General features: G+C 34.2%; 1 protein-coding gene across 3 annotated transcripts; it reads left to right on the forward strand.

Annotated features, from left to right (window-relative positions):
* Positions 1–102: 102 nt before the first annotated feature.
* LOC117328799 (SAFB-like transcription modulator) lies at positions 103–23,197 on the forward strand. 3 transcript variants are annotated; one of them, XM_033886353.1, is made up of 17 exons: positions 103–166; positions 3,695–3,826; positions 4,115–4,186; positions 4,575–4,620; positions 5,950–6,496; positions 7,715–7,752; positions 8,185–8,273; positions 10,319–10,465; positions 10,719–10,776; positions 11,275–11,388; positions 12,965–13,434; positions 14,426–14,586; positions 15,362–15,490; positions 16,060–16,173; positions 17,220–17,407; positions 19,756–19,898; positions 21,144–23,197. In XM_033886353.1, exons 1-15 carry the CDS (start codon positions 134–136, stop codon positions 17,329–17,331), a joined length of 2,262 nt encoding a protein of 753 aa, XP_033742244.1. In that variant the 5' UTR covers positions 103–133; the 3' UTR covers positions 17,332–17,407; positions 19,756–19,898; positions 21,144–23,197. The 3 variants fall into 3 exon arrangements, with proteins under 3 accessions (XP_033742244.1, XP_033742252.1, XP_033742260.1); XM_033886361.1 differs by having other exon boundaries at positions 19,774–19,898; XM_033886369.1 differs by having other exon boundaries at positions 5,950–6,487.
* Positions 23,198–24,501: the final 1,304 nt, after the last annotated feature.

Raw genomic sequence — 24,501 nt, forward strand, 5'->3', positions numbered from 1 at the left:
AGTTTTGACTATTTTGTGTTTGGTATCGTGAAATATCGGTTCTGATTAACGTGATTGATAATGTCATTTCCGGTCCTGACATTAGTACCTGCAAGGGTCTGGCCAATCGGAATCGAGCACTGAGGAAGGCAAAATGGCCGACGAAGATTTGCAGATGGATGATTTGGTATGTTTTAGTGTTCAAGCGCAATACATATTTTCAACTTCTTAGCGTTATGCTATCAATGAAGAGGAATCCTTTCGTCATTGATATGTGAATATTTATGGATTCTACTTTACCTAGCATGTGGTTCGTGTTGCCTCGTTGGGCTATCTGCATCAGGCCTAAATCACAATGGCGGACGATTATTAAATTAGTCAGGCGTTGCAGAATTTCAGTTGCCTGTGTGTGTGTAAACTTTTCCTCTAAAACTTATCATAATCAGACGACCGGTCAGATTTTGGGGTATGCAATTATGGTCAGTTTAAGCGGCCTGATAAACGTGATGATGTGTTCACAATAGAATCCTTTTTACAATGCCACAAAACCGCTCACAGCTCGGACTCGACCTCGGCCTCAAGTTCTTCAGCTCCAAAGAAATATCTCGGGCTTTCATAAACTTCTAGTCAATGCGCCTAAGATCAGCTAATTGAACACCCTACCAGTACTGTTGTGCAAACTAGTGCTAGTATAATTTTAAGATGGATAATGAGTACATCTTTTCAGATTAAGTTCGTTTTGAAAACAAATTTTAACTGATACGACTCTCGTCCGATAAAATGGATACCGGATGATTAAATATTTTATTTAAAATAATCCCAGTTGTTGATTGGCATGTGAATTTGCAAATATTGAAAGAAAATATCATTTGATCAGATTATAAACAAAACTTATTACAAATCCACCAAGTATAACTAATAACAGCGCTGACCTGCAGACAACCCGTCATTTTCACCACCTTGTTTACAGTACCTCAGTAGGGAGCAGTAATTATTTAGAGCAAAAATGGCGGTAAATTGACACTTTCCAATCTTACATTATTTTGTTTTTAAAGATTTTTTTAATCATGGCATTGAGCTTTATCTTAGTTTAGGATGTTGTTTGTCTACAAAATGGCTGGAAACTATTTTTACCAACAAAATTAAAGAAGTTAGATGGGTGTACGAAATTACGTACCCGATCATCTTCAAACCCAGTTAACAACAGCTCCCTTGCACAGTGATACATGTGCGCATATCAGGTTGCACACTTGTATGTTACGAAGCATTTGTACATCTAACAATGTGAGGTATTATTTCTTGATTTGAAATTGATTTGACGGAAATGTATTTAAAAACATACCGAAAGTGTGCGAAAATAACGTACCCCCACTCTATCGCTTATTTGAATAACCGGCTTATTTGCGTAAAATTCTCAGGTTTTCTCGATTTTTTTCTTCTTTATCTTTGTATTTAAATCCTTGTATTTGTATCGACTAAAACACAGACTCTCGCTAATATGCATATAAAAATTCAAAAAATTGAAAAATTTTAATTGATTTTAGGGTATTTTTGTGATTTTCCTGTAATAAAAGTTTCATGAAATTTGTTTTAACTTACATATTGATTTGACACGATGTACAACATTATCTAATCCTTGGTTCACACTTCGTCATTACAGGTTACGTTCGATGCATCGATATTGACATTTAGTTATTATCCAGACCATATCAGTAGCATTGTGCAGAAGAATTACTGAATAAAATACTTATATGCCTCATCTTTTGATGAGATTTGTTTATTTATTATAGCATCAATCCAAACCTGTGTTCTGTGCACTTAAACACTCACTGAGGCAGGTTGTGATCGCCATGATTGTTTACTAGGCGCGTTGCATTGTGGGGGCATATGTGTAATGAACGACAACTCTTTGTGTGTGTGCGCCATTTTCCAAAACAAACCCAAACAACAATAGATGTCACGGTCATTTAAGACAGTCTATTGCCTCAACATGTACAGTTCATCATCTATGATCAAACAACTAATATACTCATAGCAGGAACTACTCTTATACGTATATGAGGTCTTATTCCACCTGATTACATTGGTGGATATTACGACCTCATATCCCCTCAGCGTGTTTTTCTTGTAGCTGCATGCCAGTGCCCTGATTCTGGGGCGCGACAAAAAAGTGTCATAAACCATCTAATACGATAATTCATGTTAACAAATATGCGTACGCTTACTTGTTGATGAAGTATCAATCCATTTATGCACAAACTGTTGATGGGCACCTCTTAAATATGATTATATCCACAATAATTCACTTGCAACCTACTGTGTTCAAATATTGGGTCACTAAAACAACTTTGCTGTTCCGGTTATTATAAAATACGGATTACAAATAAAACGGATAGCGTAACGTTATATTTTCACAGCGTTTCGTTTGTTTCGTCTATTTCAACTCCAAATTTGGATAAACCGGAAATAACCTCGAGAGGTCACAATGAAAACAAGTATGGCGGTATATATACAAATGGGACCTACGCTTAAACGACAAAAGAGGCTAATAATCACTGATCTTGGATATAGATATGGACACACGTTGTGTAACTTTGTGTATTTATGATAGATAAATAGAATAAGGTAAGTCAGATCATATGAAATGTGAGTAAAGATAACTTTTAAACGACTTTATTTAGGTGGGTCACAGCAACAGGTTTTATGTGCGGTGGTGATTAGAAGTTACATGACAGCCTGTCAAAAATTTCCTGTCGTGTAAACCTCTAATATTATTGGAGTAAGCAGGAACACATGTACAACGTATCTCGAGACGATAATGAATGTTAATTGAAAGTGCCCAGAGTGACAAAATGAAGTGTATGCAAATATCTTTATTTGTACATTTACAAAGAATAACAACCGATGTATTTCGTATTTACTCTTATATTTTAAATATATTTTTAATGCAAATAACGTAAACAATCATAGAGCCGATTTTGAGTACTTACCTGACGATGTACATGTGTATAAGAGGGGCCAAAACCCAACTCCGCCTATAAAAATACCCCAGTTATTTGCATATTTTGTCATGGAAAAAGGGCTATGCAAGTAAGCGGGTTGCTCTGTATTTCATTTTCAAATGGTTTATCTGTGTTGTGCAAGGTTTTTCTTTCCTTTTCTTTTTTTTCCAAAGTCGAAAACGAATGTGAAAAACCTCAAATTAGACAGTTTATATGTTTATTTACATGAATAGAAATAGCCAATGTTCTACAGTGATTGTCTACTAGTATATCAAATTCCAAGGAAATTCTTTGAAAAACATTGTCATAACATTGAAAACTTGTCCAAATGCATGGATTAAGACATGTGTCTGTAACCCTGGTAAATACTAGCCGCAATAGACCGCTCGGCTAGAGAGATCTTCTCTTTAGCTCGGTCGGTTAAGCGTAAGACTAGTAAGCCAGAGGTCCCGGGTTCGATTCCTAGCGGAGACAGTAATTTTAATTTAATTAATCCTGTGCTCTGTTACATGTCCATATACTTATTGCAGGCCTAGGTCTATTGTTGGATGTATAAAGCCTCAACAGGATGGCATACATGATGCTGATTTCTATTAATTCTATAAGGCCCAAAATGAGATTTATTACTGTATACAACTTACTTTTTAGTTTAAAACCAAAAATCTATGGGAACAGAAATGCAATCATAGTAATGAATTTGTTTCCATTTTAAGGAAGTGGTTGATACAACATCTCCAGAAGCCCCTGATGTTGAGGTGGAGAATGCAGCAGATGAAGACTCATTACTAGACCTAATGTATGGGGATATGGAAGTGGTGGATCAGGTGACTGCTGATCCTATGCAGGTAATAAGTGAATTCCAAATGTACAGACACGAGGTGTCACACTGTGTAAAAACAATTCTATAATAATATTTTGAAATGATTTTAATTAGATTTTTTTTAAACATCAGAAATTTTACATTTTTTATCCCATAATATCAGACATCGGACAAAAGTATTCACACGATTAAGTGTGTTCAAAACAAAGTAATCATGTGAATGTCTTGGTTCTGTATATAACACATGTATTGGTGAAAAATCAAATAAAAGTTTTATAGATAAAATTGGCATATTCATTGTTTTATTTTGTAGGAGGAAGATACTCAGGAAAACGAATATTTCCAAGATGAACTTGAAGAGTTTATTGAAATAAATGAAGATATGGTGAGTTGCATGGTACCAGCACATGGTACATTTTAAGTGTAATTTTAAAAAGATCATGCTGTTTTCTTCTAAAAGTTACCAATGTTGTCAATGATAAATGATAAATTTAGAAAATAATTGGTGCATATTATAGTATCGTGAAGTAATTGATGTTGAAATGTTATAAGTGTTCATATTAGTTGTAATATATATTGATAAAGTAATAAGATATACCACCCCAGGTATGTACATGTATATATGCTGAATCAGTGATGCATTAAAATATTCAAAATAATCGAAATGACAAATATTGCTTGCATGATTTGAATATTTCTCACCGATATTAACTTTTAATATCCACTCAATAAGCAGGTCCATTGTACTTACATGAAAATGTCTTGCATTTCAGGTGGAGGTTGATGATATTCATTCCAAGCATGAACCTGGGTTAGAAGGTAAAATTGATTTGAACATTAGGCGATTGTTGGCATTCAGTTGTTGATCCTGGTGTGAATTGGTTTGAATTGTAATTATTTGAAGATATAATACCGTCAGGGGTGTAAAATATCACTGCTCCTACTCATAACAATTAGTTTGGTGCTTGATCAGGTACAAAAAGTTGACACGCTTGCCGAGGTCAAGTAAAGCATGTTAATATTTTAAAATTGCAATTGAAACATACAATGAGGATATAAAAAGTAATGTTATTGTAGTATTGGCTATGTTTTGTTTTATTAGACTCAAGATTTTTTTTTTTTTTTTACTTTTGAAAGTCTGTTTGTGTCCAGTAGGAAATTGTATTGGGTGACAAATTCACAGGGATTAGGGGGATTAAGACCAAAAATGTAAGAAGAAAAAAGAAGAAAATTTTCAACTGTGAAACAAAATTTGAAACATTGTGAACATTTCGAATGTACCTTATAATATTTTACATAATGCTCTTTCCTATTTTATGATGTTTTGTTTGATAGGTTAGGTGAAAATTGCCCTGGGCATGCAGGTGCTTTGAGAAAAAACCACATTTTACACCCCTGACTCTTTAAAAAAAACAAGTGTTAAGGTGCTCAATTTATCTTTTGGCAACTTTTAATAAAAGACTATTTATTTATTCTTTAAAAGAAAAAAAATACGATTTTTTTACAGACCCATTATTTGAAAATGATATCAGAAACTTATTACTTATTAACTGTAAGTTTGGAAATTTTCAAAAAGACATCTATTGCCAAAGAATAAATTTTTGCACATTATACAATATGTTTAGTTTTTCAAATTTCCACAAACTTCTGACAGATGATAAACATTGTTTCTCTGAATCATAATGCTTTGAAAATTAACAGCAATCTGCTTTCACTTCCCCATTTCCATCAACTGGAATTATGATGGTGGGAAAGATAACAGCACCAGATAGGAGCTGGTAATTCCTGAAAAGATCTGTACATGAAGCCATGGAGAATGTGCTTGTCCTTTATGAGACGATATTTGTAGCTGTGTGGCACCTCTTGAATTGAGATGACGAAAACTGTTTTCCAAGTTTTCCAGCAGTTTGGATGAGGATGAAGGCTGATGAAGTTGTCCAGTATTTACAGCTTGAGTTTTGTCATCAAATGTTGTTTGGAAATCTGTCCATATGCTCCACATTTCTGTTTCACTAGGTTAATTTGATATTCAAGCAATCCTGATATAGTATAATCTCTTCTAATCATGACATAAAGAAAGATCAGTCATATTTGATTTAATGATGCTTTTGATGATGTGGTATTAAGTCGTGATTTGAATTTCTCTAGCACATGTTGACACAGCTCCGTGTAATGTTGATGGTGGTGATGGCAATGATGAAGAAGCAAAAGACAAAGAAGCAGGCAACACTGGGAATGATGTGTCCAGTCCTACTGAAGTAACTGTTAGTGAGGTGAAAGAGGCAGAAAAACCTGTGGAGGAAGCAGCACTTCAGCAGGTTGATAAGACTGACAGCACAGCTGAAGTAAATACAGCTGAAACATCAGAAGATATTGCAGAAGAAAGTGATGTTCTGCAGGTAGAAGATCCTCAGAATGATTTAGATGCAGATCTTCTGAACTCCCAGAAGGAGCAGGAGTCCATGAGTGTATCAGCTAATCAAGAAGGAGAGAAGGGTTTAGATAACAGTGAGATGGAGGCAACTGATGGAGATAAGAAACTGTCACCAGAGCAAGAAAGTGATGCTGTGAAATCTACCACATCACAAGAGAATGATACTGTCACATCGTCAAACATAACCGCCAATTGTAACGATAAAGAAGCAAAGAAAGAAGACACCAACAAATCTCAGTCCGATTCCAAGAGGTCGGTTCGGTTTGTATTCCACCATTTCTTGTTGCTGTTAATATGTCAAGCTTTGGTACATTCGTATATTAAATCTTGTATAATTTTATGTTTTGTTTCAGGCAAAATAGTAGGACAATTAAATTTCTTTTAAATTTCCTAATCCTTTAGGTTTATGTCTAATCCAAGTTTTGGCACCACATGAAACCATTAACCATAAATGTGTTGTTCTCAAAGAATCAATCTTTATATTATGTATGTCTGGAGGACAGGGAAATTCTTTTCCCAATATGACCAAATCTATACCTTATCACAACATAATTGAAACTTTTTTCCATGAAACTGAAATTGAAAAGACAGCGAGAGGCTGTCCGCCACCATTTTGAGATTTTGAAATAATTTTTTGTCACCACTTCTCTTGAACCAGTAAGGACTTATGTTAAGTATGGATCATAGTTTTATATGCTGTATCGCTAGCTTCATCAGATATTCAAGACAGTTATCAGCAGCCATTTTGAATTTTGACGTTTGAAAGTAAGCAGGAACAGGAACTGTTAGATGATGTTCTTGAAACATTAGTGTTCAATGGGGTTAACTTATTTGTGCATGTCACTTCTAAGCATGATTCTGTGCAAGATGAGACAATCTAACACACAGTATAAAATGCATTAAGAATATGTTTCTGTATAATCAAATTGAATATCAACTTGCATAAAACATAACAATAAATGCTGTCAATTTGTGGGATATTGGGCAATTAGGTTTCTATTTAAATGTTTTATAATTTTTAAAGTGGGCTGTGGAAAAACTTTCCTACTTGAAATTCATTCAGTCATGGTGTACATGTACATACCACAAAAAAATAATACTTATATTGCATTACTTTTTCAAACTGTTGTTGCACTTGCATCTTTTCTGTCCACAATCTCAAATCTGATCCCAAATCTCCTGTCTGATGTTATGTGTTACTGTTGCAAATATGTTGAATGTTGTAATAATTGCCAATTTGGTTGCAATAGGTTGCCTGATATATCAGAATTTCACTTCTAACTGACCAAGTATCTTGCCTTTTTCAAAATTCTTCTGTCCTTTGTTGATAAATTAACTGTTAAAAAGATATAAATCCTGACTATTTTCTCTCTTATTGAATATGCAGGTTTTGTGCAAATGTCCTGTGCGTGTATCTTGGTATCAGAGGGCATTTATGATGTTTACTGCAATATTGATTTTCTTTTTGTTTTCTTTCAGTTCTAAGCAATCAGAAAGCAAGACTACTGGAAAAGTTGGTAAGTATTACACAGTGATAAATCAACATGCGAGTCCTGAGTTTTGTATTCCTAAAATTTGGTGGGACTCACAGAATGTCTGGAAATGCATAATTAACATTGTGGGACTCATTGTTTTTAGCTGTACAGTTGAAAAGGACTTGTGAAAATAAAGTGTCGACTGATGACATATATATTGATATCTGCCTCTCCTTTATCTTTAAGCAGGTAAAAGTTATGTCACTGATGTTTTTATGTCGGCCATGTCAGTGCATTCAGACTTGGTACACATTTTATTTCGGATTGAAAATGTATCTTCTGCACAGAAGCTAGGCATTTGAATTATTTTATATCTACATCATTTGTTTGCAGAATTATAAATTGAAGGAGATGGTTGTGAGGACTATTGGTGTACTGCTGTATATATAGAACAATTTTTTTCTGTAATTCCAGAGAGCACCAGTCGCAATCTGTGGGTTAGTGGTCTGCCACCCACCACAAAAGCAGCTGACCTCAAGACATTATTCAGTAAATATGGAAAGGTAAGTATTATTGGATTATGACAGAATATTGAGGGCTTTTTCTAGACTTTATAGAGCTTAGAAGTGGTCGCATTGCCAATAGATATTATTTCATATTTAATTAAAATTCGCAAAATTTGCAGTTCACTCCTGAAAATTTTATTCCCAAATTCACCATCACCCAATTTCCTTGAAAAATGAGGTAAAGATGCCTGCTGCTTGTTGCATGAGAATGGGGGAAAAACCCAGTAAGTGTTGATTAAGTGGTATTGGGATACATGATATTAAAAGAAAGAATTCAAGAATATTGTTGAATTTTATTGTCAAATTGGAGTTTTTAGCTCGTCTCTTCGAAGAGTGAGAGTGAGAGCTTATGTCATCACTCCGGCGTCGGCCTTGATTTTTCAAATGTTAAATTTTTGGTGCAAGTGTTGAAATGTATTAATACATCTCTTTATAATTGTACTAGGGTGCTGATATTTGGTAATAGAGTCCCTCTGGAGTTAAACTATCCCCTGCCTTAGTTAAACTTTTTGAAAAGAAACCCAGAATTTTCAAATTTTTTGACTTAGAATATTTCTGCGTTAAGTTTTTGGTGCAAGTGTTAAGAGGTTTTAATACATCACTTTATAATTGTACTAGGGTGCTGATATTTGGCAATAGAGTCCCTATGGAGTAAGACAATCCCTTCCTGAAGTAAAACTTTAAAAAAAAAATGGATAAATAAATTTAATAAATTTATGTTGTGAGTGTTGAAAGGCATAGTAATTTCATGGTATTAGGTTCCCTGTGGGGGTTAAACTATCCCTTGCCGGAGTTAAACTGAATGATTTTTTTGGGGAAAAAACAGATTTTTAAAAAATTTCGTGCATATGTTGAAAGCTATTAACACATCACTTTATGATTGAACTAGGGTGCTGATATTTGGTAAAAGAGTCTCTATGGAGTTACACTATCCTTTCTTGGGGTGAAACTGAAAATAAAACAATGTGAAAATGCTCACATTAGACAATTTATACCGGTCCACATTTTTCAAGGGAGACAACTCTCACAAGGATAAAATTTTTATTAAAAAATTGAAGAAATATGTCCAAAAGCAATTACATTTGTATTTAATATATTCATTTAATCTACAACAGGATAGCTTGTCTCTCGAATGTTTGTCAATAAATAATTTATATATATATAAATTGGTATGGTTTTGAAAATTGCATGAATTCACAAAACACAATCTGATCAAGTAAACAATATAAATATTATTCATGCAGTTTGAGAAACCATTCCAATTAATATATTTTAATTATTTATTGACAAACATTTGCGAGACGACCTTTGCTGTTCTCCAACAGCTCTTGTTTAATGAATACATGCAAATACTGGCAACAGCTTGAACTAATATCAAAGCACAAGAAAATAACAGGTAATTAATTGTGTTTTAAAAATCTGCAATATAGAGTTAGTAGTCTTATGAATTTTGGGTATCAATATTTCCTGGTAACAATCAACCATCATTTTGCACTTTTTGGTTTAAAACTCAAAAGTTAAACGTGTTATGAAAAATTGGTAATTTACAATTGTGAAGTTTAATGTCGAAAGGAAAGCATTTACTATACATTTCACATATCGTGACACAGCATAAGGGAGAATAACATGTGACCACAAATGTGAATCTATCCGGTTTGTATGCAAACGTACAGGCTTTATTACTGTAGGAAGGAGCTAGGGTGCAAGGCCAGTGTAAATGTTATCTTTTATGCAAATCAACAACATTTTTAGAACATCAATGAAGCTCATTTATGTGTGATACTCTGAAAGATTAATTCATTGCAGGAGGTCATAATTGATAAGTGCAAACCCATGGGGATGTGTTATATAGAAAACAAATATGTGACTTCCGTGGAGAAAGGGAAATAGAGAATTGGGAAATATACCAGAAGTCAGTGGTAACATACTTTGGTACAAAATGTTGAAATATCCAAAATTAGGGGTTTAATGCATTTTACATGATTAAAGTAAACCATGTTCCTCTTTCATATATTTTATTGACTTTGACTTTATTTCTATAGGTGATGGTAACCAAAGTTCTGGCTAGTTCAAAAGTCTGTGGTGCCAAGTGTTATGGTTTTGTGACCATGTCAACATCAAAGGAAGCTACAGAGAGCGTACAACATCTTAATGGTACAAAGATGCAAGGCAAACATGTTATACAAGTGGTGAGTGAATAAACAAAAAAATAGTACAAAATGTACTTACAAAATAATTTATGATTTATAATTTATAAAAGTTATGTGAAATTTAAAGGAGATATTTATTTAATTTGTAGCTATATAGGTATAGTTAATGTGTTAAAGCTGTACTTGTTGATCTAGAGATGAAACTGCTCGGTCAGATCATTTCTCACTCATACAAATTACATTCTTGGGTGTCGGTTGTCTATTCTTGTACTAAAATCAAACATCTTTTTAGACCAAGAAAGAACCTAAAAAAAACAATACAAAGAAGCCTGAAGAGAACAACACTGCAGGTATGTGTTACATATGCTACAAATATATAACTTTATAGTCCAACATCTTCAGATGGTGTGCTGTTTAAATCGCCCTTCATCGATTTTCTGTCAGTCATATGTCATCTCTGTAAACAATCCTTGTTATCACTGTTTCTTGAGAAATAACAGGACTTTTTCTCAAATTTCCTAGGTAGGTTCACCTTAGTCCCTAGTAGTGCATGATCATTGTTATGACTGATTGCAATATATTTATTCAATCTACAACAGCATAGCTTGTCTCTCTAATGTTTGTCAATAAATAATTTACATATATATATAAATTGTTATGGTTTTGAAAATTGCATGAATACACAATACACGATCTGATCAAGTAAACAATATAAATATTATTAATGCAATTTGCGAAACCATACCAATTAATATATTGTAATTATCTATTGACAAACATTTGCGAGATGAGCTATGCTGTTCTCCAACAGCTTTTGTAAACATTGCTACTTCTTTTTGGTTCTGAAGATAAAAAGTCTGAAAGTGGAGATAAGAAAGACCAAGATAAAAACAAGAGAAAGATTACTGAACGAAGATCCTACAGACCTAGATCAACCCATGACAGCACACGAAGAGATTCAGGTAATTACTGTTAGCTGTATGAAATCTGTGTTTTCTGGCTAGCAAGGTGTCCTACATCAGCACTGTTGGTAGTTAACACAGAAAATAAGTTCTTATAGTAATTATTGAAAGGCATTATTGCAATTATTTATAGTTCTGCAAGGGTACTGATATTTGATATTAGGGTCCCTGTTGGGTTAGACTATCATATCCTGGAGGTTGGGCTGTCATTAAGTACCATATTATTAGGAAGTTTAGCGGGACTTACAAATTACAGAAATAAACCAAATTCAATAGACTATTGGACCTGAACCCCTTAATCCATGGTCACAAGAGGACATCCTGATGTAATATGTCTAATCAGAGTTAGGGTAGGGCAACTCTTTGGATATGGAGTCGCCTTCAAAATTAGAAATATATCCTAGGTTAAAGCAATAGAGGACTCCCAAATCTCCTCTCTACCTCCCTTTCTCACCTATTACTCCATACCATATCTCCTGTTCTCATTTTCATATCTTTTCTCCTCCACTGAACTGCCATAATAGTGAATACTAAACCCTGTAATAATAGCGATGAAGTCTGCAAAACTAAACGAAATTTTGATTCTTTTGGTATGCCAGTATGCTTTGAATGATGATGTTTATCTAATTGGGATGAAGTCCAGTATAGTTTGAGGAAAGAAATGGCCTTGACCCATACTCAGTGTTACATGAGTCATCTTTGCTACTACATTCGTAACTTCTTTTGATTAATTGGAAGGCTTTGAATCATTAAAAAGCAGTGAATCAGGAACAACTAATGCAGTCCCATTAGGTCTCAAGTTTCTTTCTTAAATTATGAACATGTTGTGAAAGAAAGTCAGACTTTCCATTTAGCTCCATATTAAGGTCAGCTGAGACAAAGTGTCGGTTGACTTATTGCAGTCGCCTTTTGTCTGACCGTGTGCATCATCCCCTGTAAACAGTTTATATTTTTTAACTTCTCAGAAACCCTTGAACCAATTTTAATGAAATTTTGCGGAAACATTCTATGGCCCAAAGTCCACCCAAATTGTGAATTATATGATCCAGTATCTTATTTAATCACTATATTTATACACAGTATTATTGCCACTATTCTTGAAAGATCAAATGGGATGTGATGAAACTTACACAGGATCCTCTTTTTTCCTAAATTGGAAGTAGTAATCTAAAGGACCAAAGTGGTGTCAAGTAGCCATTTTTGGTTTAGAGGTATTGAAGCAATAACAACAAAATGTATTCTTCTTAGTTCCTTGTTTATAGCAAGTTAAAGTTCTGTCTATTTCTCTAGGTTTTGTTTAATAGCACATAAAATTTATTGTTACTTTGAAAAATAAACTTAGAATCATGATCAATTTACTGATACATGATCCTGTTGAGCCTGATTGTGCATGCTGTATTTTGAGATTGGTGGAAAAAACTAGCTAAGTGAAATGTTTTTCCAGTAAGCATGTAATCGTTTGCTGTAATTTCTACTAGATACTTTTCTCAATTCCAAAGTCTGACTTATACATTATCACTTTCATGTAATAGCAGAAAGACAAGGGTATGTGTATAATAATTAATGCACTTTTCAGGTGACAGGAACAGGTTACATGGTAACACACAAAGAGACACCAGGATTGGCAATAGAGTGTCATCCAGTGGAAGGTCAAACACCTCGCACCATACTCGCTCCAGCTACTCCTCAAGGTACAGATCCTCTCGTACTCAATCTTCCTCAAGGGACCATAGACCCTCCAGCTCTCGTGATAAGTCACGTAAATCACCAGCAAAGAAGGACAGTGACAAGAAAGCTTTCAGTGCTAAACCTGAGAAGAAGGAGAAGCCAGAGGCATCCAGTACCACTGAGAAGTCAGAAAAAGAAGGTGAACCTGTGGAAGGTACATCAAAGGATGGTATTGAGGATGATGGAAAAGAAGCAGAGGAGAAAGCTGAAGTTGATGCAGAAGGAGAGGGTACTGAGAAGAAAAGTGAAGATGAAAAAGCCACTTCAGAGCCTAAAAGTTCAGAGAAAAAGACAATTGTACCATTTGATCGAATGAAGGTGCGGATCATGTAATATAATTGAAAAATTTACCCATGCAAGTGGCATAACAGTAGTAGTAGCTCCCTCACAAATATATCCTGAAACACACAAGTATGGGAATTGATATCTAATGCATGTACTGGTAATGAACATAATAATTTATTGCATTTTTGACAGTGAAATATAGAAATTTATGAAACTAATAAAACTTAAATTTTCACTTTAGCGATGAGCAGTGAAACTATAAGATTTTGCAGTGAAAATATAAGTTTCGCAGTGAAAATATAAGTTTGCAGTGAAAATGTAAGTTTTTCGTTTTTGACCAGTCAGAGCAAACGTTTGTATTCACCTCGTTGAAACTTGTCAATTTTTCCAATTGAAGCGAAGATATTTGGTGTATTTCTGAAATATTCAGACTAGGTTTTGACAAAATACTCACTTAACATTAGCTATTCATGCACAGATTCTCTGATAAAAGCAGAAAAAAACACATAAAATGCGTTGATCAATCCTTTCAAAATGGCACTGTCAAGTTGACGTGGAATAATATCACAAAGAGATGATGTCAAGAATTATGTTACTAATTCCAGCACTTTTTGACAATATTAAATGTTCTATGTTTATTATTTTGTTTTTAAGTTTAGAAAATGCAATAAAAAGAAAATAGAATGGTTTCCCTTTTAATACAACATATATTTCACTGGTATGACAGAATATTTCAATATTTTTCACTCGTGCTTCACACTCGTGAAAATATTCTGTCATACTCGTGAAATATATGTTATATTAAATGGGAAACCTTTCAATATCCTTTATAGACGTTATTAATGGGTGTTTAGTTTAAGAATTTCAAAGAAGAAGTCTGTTCAACATAATGTGATATAAAAAAATAAATGTAGACTGATGTATGACTTGTGTATTTAGTAATACAAATAAACTTTTAACCCTTCATGGCATAAGGTGATTGATATCACAAAATTTGAAACTTTCTTTATTCTATCTCCCACAGGAAGAAAAGATTAAAGAATGGGAAAAACTGAAGAAAAGAAAGTCACTTCAAGAAGATCTGAAGAGGAAAGAGATATATCAAGAAAAGAAACGCCAAAAAGACATTCATATCAGACAAAGGATGGAGTCATTGAAATTATCCAGGGAACGGGAAAAACTCAGGTGAGATAATCAAAGTATTGGTACCTATAAATTGTGGTGAGATAATCATAATAGAATTACTGTAATTATAATACAAACAAGAAACATGCTGCTATCAGGATCTCTGATTTTGTAAATGGTATCCACATTATCATTAATTGGGTCCTTCTGCTGAGTTTGTCCTTAAAAATTAGTCCGGTCATGTACAATTTCTATTCTCAAAAGGATATGAAATTTACTAAACGCCAATTCTGGCTAGCATGAGATCAACTTTAAGTGCTAGAATGGAAAAACTCATTTGTTATTTCTATTTCCTGGTATTTAAATAGTAGTGTTATGTCTCAGAAGTGGGACCTTTAAAGGGATATTCTGCACGAGTTGGGAAATTTCAAGATGTTTTGTACTCGTAAGAACTCTTTCTAATGACTAACAAAACTAGAGTCTACATCAAAAGATCTTTCCTGTGGTCAGTTTGGACAAAAGAATTTGGTGGGAATACTCTCACCCAATATAAAATTAGACTGCCTAAAAGAGCACATTCAGGAGTCTGGAACAGGAGTGTCGCTGGTTCATAAAATGTATGTGAAGTGTTGGGTAATACTCAAGGTTGTATGTATGATGTTCAATTATCATTCCTGCTGGGATTGCAGTTACTTCGCTTTGTAAAGCTTATTTCTTGTTGATTTTAAAATGTACACAAATATTTTACATTATTTGACAAACTTGTTTTAAGGCAATCATGGCTGCATTTTTATGGAAGATGAAACCGAAAGATTTTTTTATATTGAATACCTAGGCGAGAAAGACAGCGATTAGAGAGAGAAAGACTTGCTGCTCAGAGACGAGAATTTTTACGTTTAGAACAGTTGGAGAGAGACAAACAGGACAGGGAAAGGACAGAAAGACTGCGACTAGAACGCCTTAGGTAAAATAAGATGTCTTGAAGCATCAATAGCTGTAGTGTATTATTTATTTAATGCTTTATTGGAACAATTACTGTATTTATCCTGAAATAAGCCCCCTGCCTAGTGTTAAAGATTGAGGAAGCCTTACTTGTGAACCACTTTAAGAACAGAACTGTAGGCAAGGGTGTATTTGTAAATGAATACAGTATGTGTCTGTTTTATGCTGTTTTTCTATAAACCTTGTTAACTTAAAATCAAGAATGAATTTGAAAAGTAACATATGTCATTGTAGTTAATTTTACTAGTATTTGATGTACCCAAATCTCTTCTTCAAAATCTAGTCATAAAAATATACTTATTACTTACAAATTGTACCCAGTGATTATTTGTACTGATCAGTAATAGTGATCAAGACTATACCAGAAATATTACAAAATAACCTCAAATTATCTGAAAATATGTGATTGGTAGGGCTGGTGAGTGGAAGTTGAGGGCATTATCAACAAAACTTCAAAAATTTTGTTAACTGAACAAATCACCATTTATTTCACTGCTGGGTCAATAGTAGTTATAAATCTGTTTTGAACAGGTTGGAAGAGGAGAGGGATAGAAGAGCATTGAAGCGTATGTTTGAACGATCTATTGAAGATGACTGGTTAGACAACAAAAGGTCTTTGATGTCAGATACTTTTCAGAGAGATCGGTATGTATACTAGCATAGTCCACGTTTTAAGGTAATCTTCAAAAAGGTATATCTGGTGGAGTAAAACAAGAAAAATGTTCATTGGACATCTCCAATAGGATATTATCTGGTATCGTAAAAAGAGGAGAATGTTCAATGGACATTTCAGATAGGACATATCTAGTAGAGTAAAATAAGGAAAATGTTCAATGAACATCTCAGTGAAGAGCTATCAAGATTGTTCAAATGAATTACCTTGAACTTCATTTAAAGTCGCAGGGGTAAAATATGCTAAAATCTTTTAAACGACTTCTCACTAAGCAAGAGGCCAAATGACTTCATATTTGTCTTTAAGCTAGCTGGAGTGAAGAGCTCTCAAAATTGCTCAAATGAATGACCTTGAACTTCATTGATGCCACCAGGCTCAAATATGCTAAAATCTTAAAAGGACATTTCAATATGCAAGAGGCCTAAATGCCCAATATTGGTTCTGTAACATGCTGGGGTGAAGTGCTACAAAGTTTATTCAAATGAATAACCTTGTGCTTCATTGAAGGCCACCAGACTCAAATATGGTAAAATCTTTTAAACATCTTCTCAAGAAGCAACACACTTAAAAACTTGATATTTGATACGTAGCATTGGATACGTAGCATCAGGGTGAATGACATTAACGTCAAATTCAAGGTGACAGGAATCAAATCTATCTATAATCACGACTATAGGTTTCCTTCCCATTCGTCTGTTAGTGCTCTAGTTGCTTCATTCCTCAAGGGCCCATGCCTAAGGGATTTTGATCAAACTTCAAGCAATGAAAAAAGACCATAATATGTTGGACAAGTTTGAGTTTCAGGGATTTTGGGTTAAGATCACGCTTGCTATTTTTATTGGGGGCCAATAGGGGAACATGTATGTTTAATTTGCAAAATTTTCTTTTCCTCCGGTTAATTGATGTAAATTCTATAATAATTAACTGACATGGAATGTTTCATAACTAGCATTATAGATGGAATTTTTCATAACTAGTATTTTAGGAAAACATCAATGTTTGATTGTAATTTCCACAGCTACAGAGATATTGACTCCCGTGACTCCCGACCTTCACGATATGATGATTCACGACTTGATAGGGATGCCTATGACAACAGACGGGCAGAGAGATTCAACAGAAAGACTTAAGCAGGGCAGACATCCGGGACAGGGAGGCTTCTCGCTCATCTCTCAGAGATGATAGAAATGAGGATAGGTTTGATAGGTAAGATGTTCTATCATTCTGATGAAGTGAGTAGATGATTCTGGCCTCAAGGTATGAAGGCTAGTTTGGAATAAATTAATTAAGCCCCCCAAATGAAGTTTAGGGAGACATATTGTGTTTGCTCCGTTTCTTATTATTATTATTTTTTCCTCTTTCTTCCGCCGGTGAGGATTCAAACACTTTTCTCAAAAATCATAAGGCGGACTTCAATGAAGTGTCCCTGTTAGAATTAGCATTAGTGAAGTAAAGCTTTCATTCATACCTGTGATCACTTGTATATTAAACCGAGAGAGGTTTTGATTCAAATTATCTGGTTTCGAACAGCATAGTAATAAATGAAAATGCTGATCCAAGTGCAGTTGAAGCATTGTTCCTAATCACTTAATAATATTTTTCATATATTCCTTATTTCTGAGGACTATTTCAGGAAGCATCTACCTATTAGACATTTCTAACATAGCTTCAGACGAGAACTCCAAGACCGACTCCGACTGTTTGAGGGGTCATCTCAAAATGCTCAAATGACGAATATGTTTTATCTTCAATTGAAATTATAATATCTGTGTCCATACAACACATGATCACTGTTTGGTCATGAAAACTAAATTGATAAACTCCAACACACAAAATATGTTTAGGTATATATTTTAATCGTTTTCAGACGATTCCTCGATGCCAAAGACTTATCATTTTGAGACATTTTTCGTTATAATTTTACTGCAGGCTTTTTTGATATTTCATCATCTATGTAACCCATGACTACTTTTTTTCCAAAAAATTGAAAATGATTTGCTAGGATTAGGTTCCTGCTCACCAAAATGATGCACAAATTTTAGCTTTTTTTTTTACCGAACATGGATTTGGATTTTCCGGATATTTGTGTGATACCTGGAGACAAAATCTTTGCAAATGTTTATCCATTTACTTCACCCTACAGACAACAGATTTTGCAAAGAAACATTAGGCAGCGTCATAAATTCCTAAAATTTAACATTTTGAACAGTTACAGAGTAAAAGTAGAGCATGCCATCCGAGAAATGAAAATCTAGATGGTTATTCTCACTACGTTACCTGAATATCTAACAACATCCCATATGGGATCACGTTCTGATGACCTCTGAGATGTGTGTATTTCACTTTCCTGGCGAATTGTCAATTTGTTGATTTCATCGAAGCAAAGCATTTCGTCACAGCATGCATCTGAAGCAAACCATTTCGGTATGGCCTGTATATAGCTATATGCTATGTGGGACGAAATGACTTGAGACAAATTGATAGATTATGCAAGCTATGCACACTAGTCATGCCAATTCGGACATATAAAATTCACTTCCAAGATTCTGGAAATAGTCATTTGATTGGCTAATCCAAAAGGTCACCCCGACGTGACCCCTTATGGGATGTTGTTAGATGTTCATGTAATGTAGTGATAATGGCCATCTAGATTTTGATTAGATTGTTCTAGATGGTGTATATCTTCCGTTTTCGACATTTGTGATGCGTTTTCCGTTCGACGCCAAAGACTATTTCGATAAAATAAGCAGTAGTGGGTAAATTCAACGTATTTTTTCATTAATTTAAGATAGAGATATAAAGGCCGAGGGTCTATGTCCATCATAATCATATTATATATCATATAAATCTTATTCTGATTTTCATTAATACATGTAAAGTTATTGAGAATGTATTGCACCTCTTGCCCACTATAAAATCTCGAAGTGATTCAAGGACAGACCCCTCGGGCCGTCTTCAAAATCCTATTGACAATATAGCACGTGTTACTGTTCAAAATGTTCTTAAAGTGTTTAAAGCGAATAAAATAAAAAGCAAAACTATCTTGATGTGTTGGAATTTATCTATCGATTTATTTATTTATTATTCAATTTTTCATGATCGAACAAATTTGACAAAATCCTATAGTATTTGCTGTCTGAGCATTTTGAGATGACCCCACCAAACAGTCGGATTCGGACTTGGTGTTTCAGCCTGAGGCTATGTTAGAAATGTCTAATAGAACGACTCCATACTTATCAAACAGGAACCAACAACAGAAGTGATTTGATTTAAAATGAGCCATTTAATAACACATACTTACTTTCTCAAGTATCCACATTGTATTGAATTTCTTTATTACTGGCATCCTCCCTTTCAATATATATTTGACTGATATATAAATAGCCCTAAATTGGCACATAGGAGTGATGTCATTAAATTTATTGAGTCATGAGTTTCAAATGCTCTGAAAAAAAAAGTTTAATGATCTGGATGATTTTAAAAAATCGTTTTGGACCTAGAATCAACGTTAAGTTGAAAGCTCTTCAGTGGTTTTGAAATGCTGTAAATTTCAGATTTAATGATCGAAATAGGGATGCTGTACGAGCGAGAGATGGTGATGCAACACGATACAGGGATGGAGAGAGAGGCAGAGACATGGACAGACGACCACAGAGAAATACTTTTGACAGTAGAGGTGACAGGAAAATGGATAGAGGTATTGTATAGATCTTTTGCATCGCCTTATGATTTGAAATTTACACTGATAACCTATTCTCTATCATTAGAGATAAAATGTATCGCCGAGTAAATTACCGCAGTACTGTACCGTCATACCACTAACATAACAACAAGTTGGTACTAAAACTCATTAACAGAGGGAGAGGAATGACCTTGAGAACAGGTAGTAATCTTCCGATGAAGTGCATTTCATATTTAAAGGGGGAACCCAGGTATAGTTTGTTAAATAAGTCGAACTGCTATCAACAAGTTAGGAATTATAAATTAATATTTTCACTGTATTTAGAAATGTTAGAAATCAACTTCCAGATCATAATATTTCTATTTGATATGACATTCCTCAAAACTGAATGAGGATTCATTGTTTGATATATGGTAATAAATGTTAAGCCAATGTGAAAACATTAAATATTTCTGTGGTATTACCTCTTAGTAACATTGTCAAGTAAGATATTTTTGTGCTGAGATATACATTTTATCTGTTGCATAGTATAGTAAATTATGTGTATATATAGCAGTGCTATAACTGTAATAAAGCTTATTTTAGTCCCCTGCCATTTGAAAAACGGGGGGACTATATGTTTTCCATCCGTCCGTCCGTCTGTCCGTCTGTCTGTCTGTCAGTCTGTCACGCAACAGTTGTCCAGACAACTCCCCTAAAGTACTACTCCAATTTTAACAAAACTTGGTATACATGATCAGTATAAAATGTAGTTGTGCAATCCCACATTTTTTTTCAAAAATACATTTTTCAAAACGGCGGCCGGCTTCTCATTTGTGAAGGCTTGTCCGGACAACTCCTCCTAAAGTACTTCTCCGATTTTAACGAAACTTGGTATACATGATCAGTATAACATGTAGTTGTGCATCCCACATTTTTTTTTTTTTTTGAGTAAAAATTCCCAAATGTGTGTAAAAATGGCTATATCTCATCACCTGGCAAGTAAAATAGCTCAAAGTCATAGGTCACCTACATTTAACCAAATAGGTATACTTATGTATTTTTGTTTTTGTTTTGCTTTTTAGAATATTTGTTGTCCGCAATCTGAAATATTCTTCCTGTTCTGTTAGGAAAACTAGTTAATATATCTATTGAAGTTCTGTCGAAAATAAATGGGAAATAAATAGGTGCACTCCTAGGTCAGGCAGGGGACTTTGTATTGCTGTTGCAATACTATCCATTCTTGTTGGAATTGTTATAATCTAGCTGTTATTTGAATAGGTGTAGTACCAGCTGCTCGCAATGTCGCCCACCAATCTAGTCACTGGGGAAGTGGAGCACAGTCAGCTTCAGGACTCTCCTCCTCCAACATGGGAGCAAGTGCATATGTCTCCAATATGCAGCAGCCGGGTATGATGATGGGTAGCCAGCGAATACTAACAGGGCAGCATGGAACTCTCCCAATGAATACTCATATAGGGATGAATCATAATATGAGACGATACTAAGTCAGACCCCAGTAACGTTCAGTGTTTGTGTTGTGTACTTATCATCCTATGTCTCACTTTTAATACTGAACTTGTCAGCAAAAAATTAATTAAGATATTTGGATATCAAATCTTTTTTTTTTTTTTTTTTTTTAATATCAAAAATGTGTTAAAACTGAATTGACAGGCATTAATTAGAACTTGTTAGGTCTTTCAACTCTGTATCGTTCTTATTGTATTACATCCAGCATTATGGTATAGGAGGGATTCCTGATGGTCCTAGACCAAAATTGCCTTAATGTTTACACATCAACAAACATAATACCTTTGCAACGCTTCTCTTCACTTTGTTTAACCACAGTTGTTTTGTACTTGCCTATATTAGATGCTATCTGAAGATCAGAAAAATTTCTGAAGTCAAAGAGCTGAATTTATTTTTTTTTAATTATTATTAATACTACATATTCAGAAAAATAACTAAAACTTTAAAGATTAGCTTTAGAATGGTCAGTACAGAGCACATTTTTGAAAATTGTGTATATTGTGCATAATGTGTGTTAGTGTATATGACGGTTTTATTCATAATCATTTGTTTGGACCGTGACTTATGAAAGAATTGGTAAATTGTAAATAGCATCAAATGAATCAAAAATTCATACTTGTATGTGATACAGAGATAAATTTTGAGTGTGAAATGGGAGAGAAAGGAAATTTGTATAAGATGGTGTAGTAAGGATGTGAGTACATATGTAACATGTATATTTCCCCACAGTTAAAGATGTGAATAAGGTTGTTATTAAATGAATAATTTTATATTACTGAAAAAGCAAAAAAGATGCTATTTTGTTATAGCATATAATGTTGATCATGAAAAATCGATTTGTATGTTACACATTAATTTGAAGTCGTTCATATGATGCTAGATGAATAGATCTCATATTTATTATTTGAATGAACTTTTAACATCTGAATTATATATCATGTCACCAATTATAAAGTAAATTTTAAAACTATATTTTAACTGAGATGGTGTAAACAGACATACTGATTTTGGTGTATTTATTACAAGTACAGTGTATATGTGGTGCTGCTTCAATACTGAAAGACATTGTGTTCATATTAGATGTTTAATGTTGCATATAGCGGTATTTAAATGTGATGTAGTAGTTTATGTCTACATGTCAGGATTGACATAAACTGAACTACAATTTTTTTATGGCTACAGTGCACGTTTTGTGTGGAATCTCAAAGGTAATTCATCTCTTGTCCATATACAAAAAAAAAATGTATTAATTTAGCACTTTTGAACAGTGTAAAGTGACTGCTCATTATTCACAGGAGATTTTATTGTTGATACTGTCAAAGTAAATAATGTTTGGAAAAGATTTGTGATAACAATGTCTCTTCTTTAATTATGTGTGTGATTGTAATGGTAACATTTTAAAAATACTTTGAGTGATGTAATAGTGTAAAAATAAGAGATATGTTACTGCAGATTACCGTATCATACCGTCACTATTTTACTGTTGTTATGGAAGTTTTTTTAAACATTGGTTGCAATCCAAGTCATGTATCCTCAGTGCTCTTTTATATTAAAAGGTAGATGTATCCTCTTGTTCTTTTGAAATGTGAACATCCGATATCATGATAGTTCTGCTGGTTTCGTAGAATTACTGTAACAACATTTAAATCTTGTGGATGTGACAAAATGTGTCAGAGGACATGTGTTCCTGATAACTGACCTCGAGACAACCTTAAAACATAATGTATATGGTACATATAATATGTGAAATGATGTGAATTCATTCTACTGTACATAATGAATAAAACATAACTTATAAATCACAATAATTGCTTGTTAAATTTCATTATAAGAGTAGGCTGCTGGGATGGAAGGATTCGCCTTATTCAAGGTCAGCAGAGGTCTTTAGAACTATGGCCAATGACACTGACTGGTCAACTAGTGTTATGGACACCACTGTAAACAACAATAAGAAATGAAGAGAATATCTAGCATTACTCAACAGATATCGCCCATCACTATTGAAATGTATGATGAAAAAAATAGATTGCCCTGATGAATCCTCAGTTTACACATTCAATAAGTGGATCAATGAAGGACTACAGAAAATGGTCGCGCCTGAGCTACTCCAAATCACGTATTGAAGATGTTGGCTCTACAATAAATTGTTTAAAATGGTTTAATTACATTTCCGATTGCAACAGGTGATTTGATTTGATAAATGGGAAAACTGGGGCGGAGAGCTATCAAAATTATTCAACTGCATTACTTTGATCAAGTTAAAGAGGTCTCAATTGCATCAACATTTTCCACAACGATCAGGTCCAAAGGCAGTCCATTCATTGAAAATGAATGAATATTTATCTGTCACCCAGATTGCATTGATATTGGCAATAAATACAATGTTACAAAGCGTTTAATTGTTATATTTACATTAAGATACGTTAAACTTCACTTTCTCTTTGCTAAACCTGGGGTTTAAGTTCAGCTATTCCCCTGTTTGTTCAATTGAAAGAACGACACATGTGGAATCGATTTCATTGTAGTGCCGCTTGGCTTGCATTCAAATTGATGTGTAATACACAGCCTCGGCGTGACTATGATCAACAAAGCACCAAAATGACTTCATAATTACGCGATTGTTCTAAGTCGAAATCCTAGCTGGGTTTGATTCGCCCGCAACGCCTTGCCAAACATTTTTTTGACGCTGTCAGAAGTGACGTCATGAGATCTGGGCTGCATTTATACGGTGAGCAATACCATCTGTTTTAACACAGGAGTAATGGGAGACTGTCACACAGAATGTAAATATTAGGCGTTCAAAAGTCCCAGGAGTGTTATAAGGTCATGCAGTAAAGACATTATACCAAAACAAAACAAAAACACAAAAAAACGGGGTTTTTTTTTGGTGGCGGGGGGGGGGGGGGGTGTCCATATCGATTTAACCAGCCGAAAGGAATAGAGTCGAGAACCATTTCTTTCCGCCAAGGCTGTCGAGAGAGTTCGTCTAAATGCAGGTAGGCATCTTTGATTGTGTTGTTCAGCTGGCGGTCTAATCAACACATTTCCAAGAAATTCCCTCTTTCTTGTACACCAATATACTTACTTCCTGGCGCTAATGACCCTGAGG

This window comes from Pecten maximus, chromosome 1, assembly GCF_902652985.1.
Source record: "Pecten maximus chromosome 1, xPecMax1.1, whole genome shotgun sequence".
NCBI classification, from domain to species: Eukaryota; Metazoa; Mollusca; class Bivalvia; order Pectinida; family Pectinidae; genus Pecten; species Pecten maximus.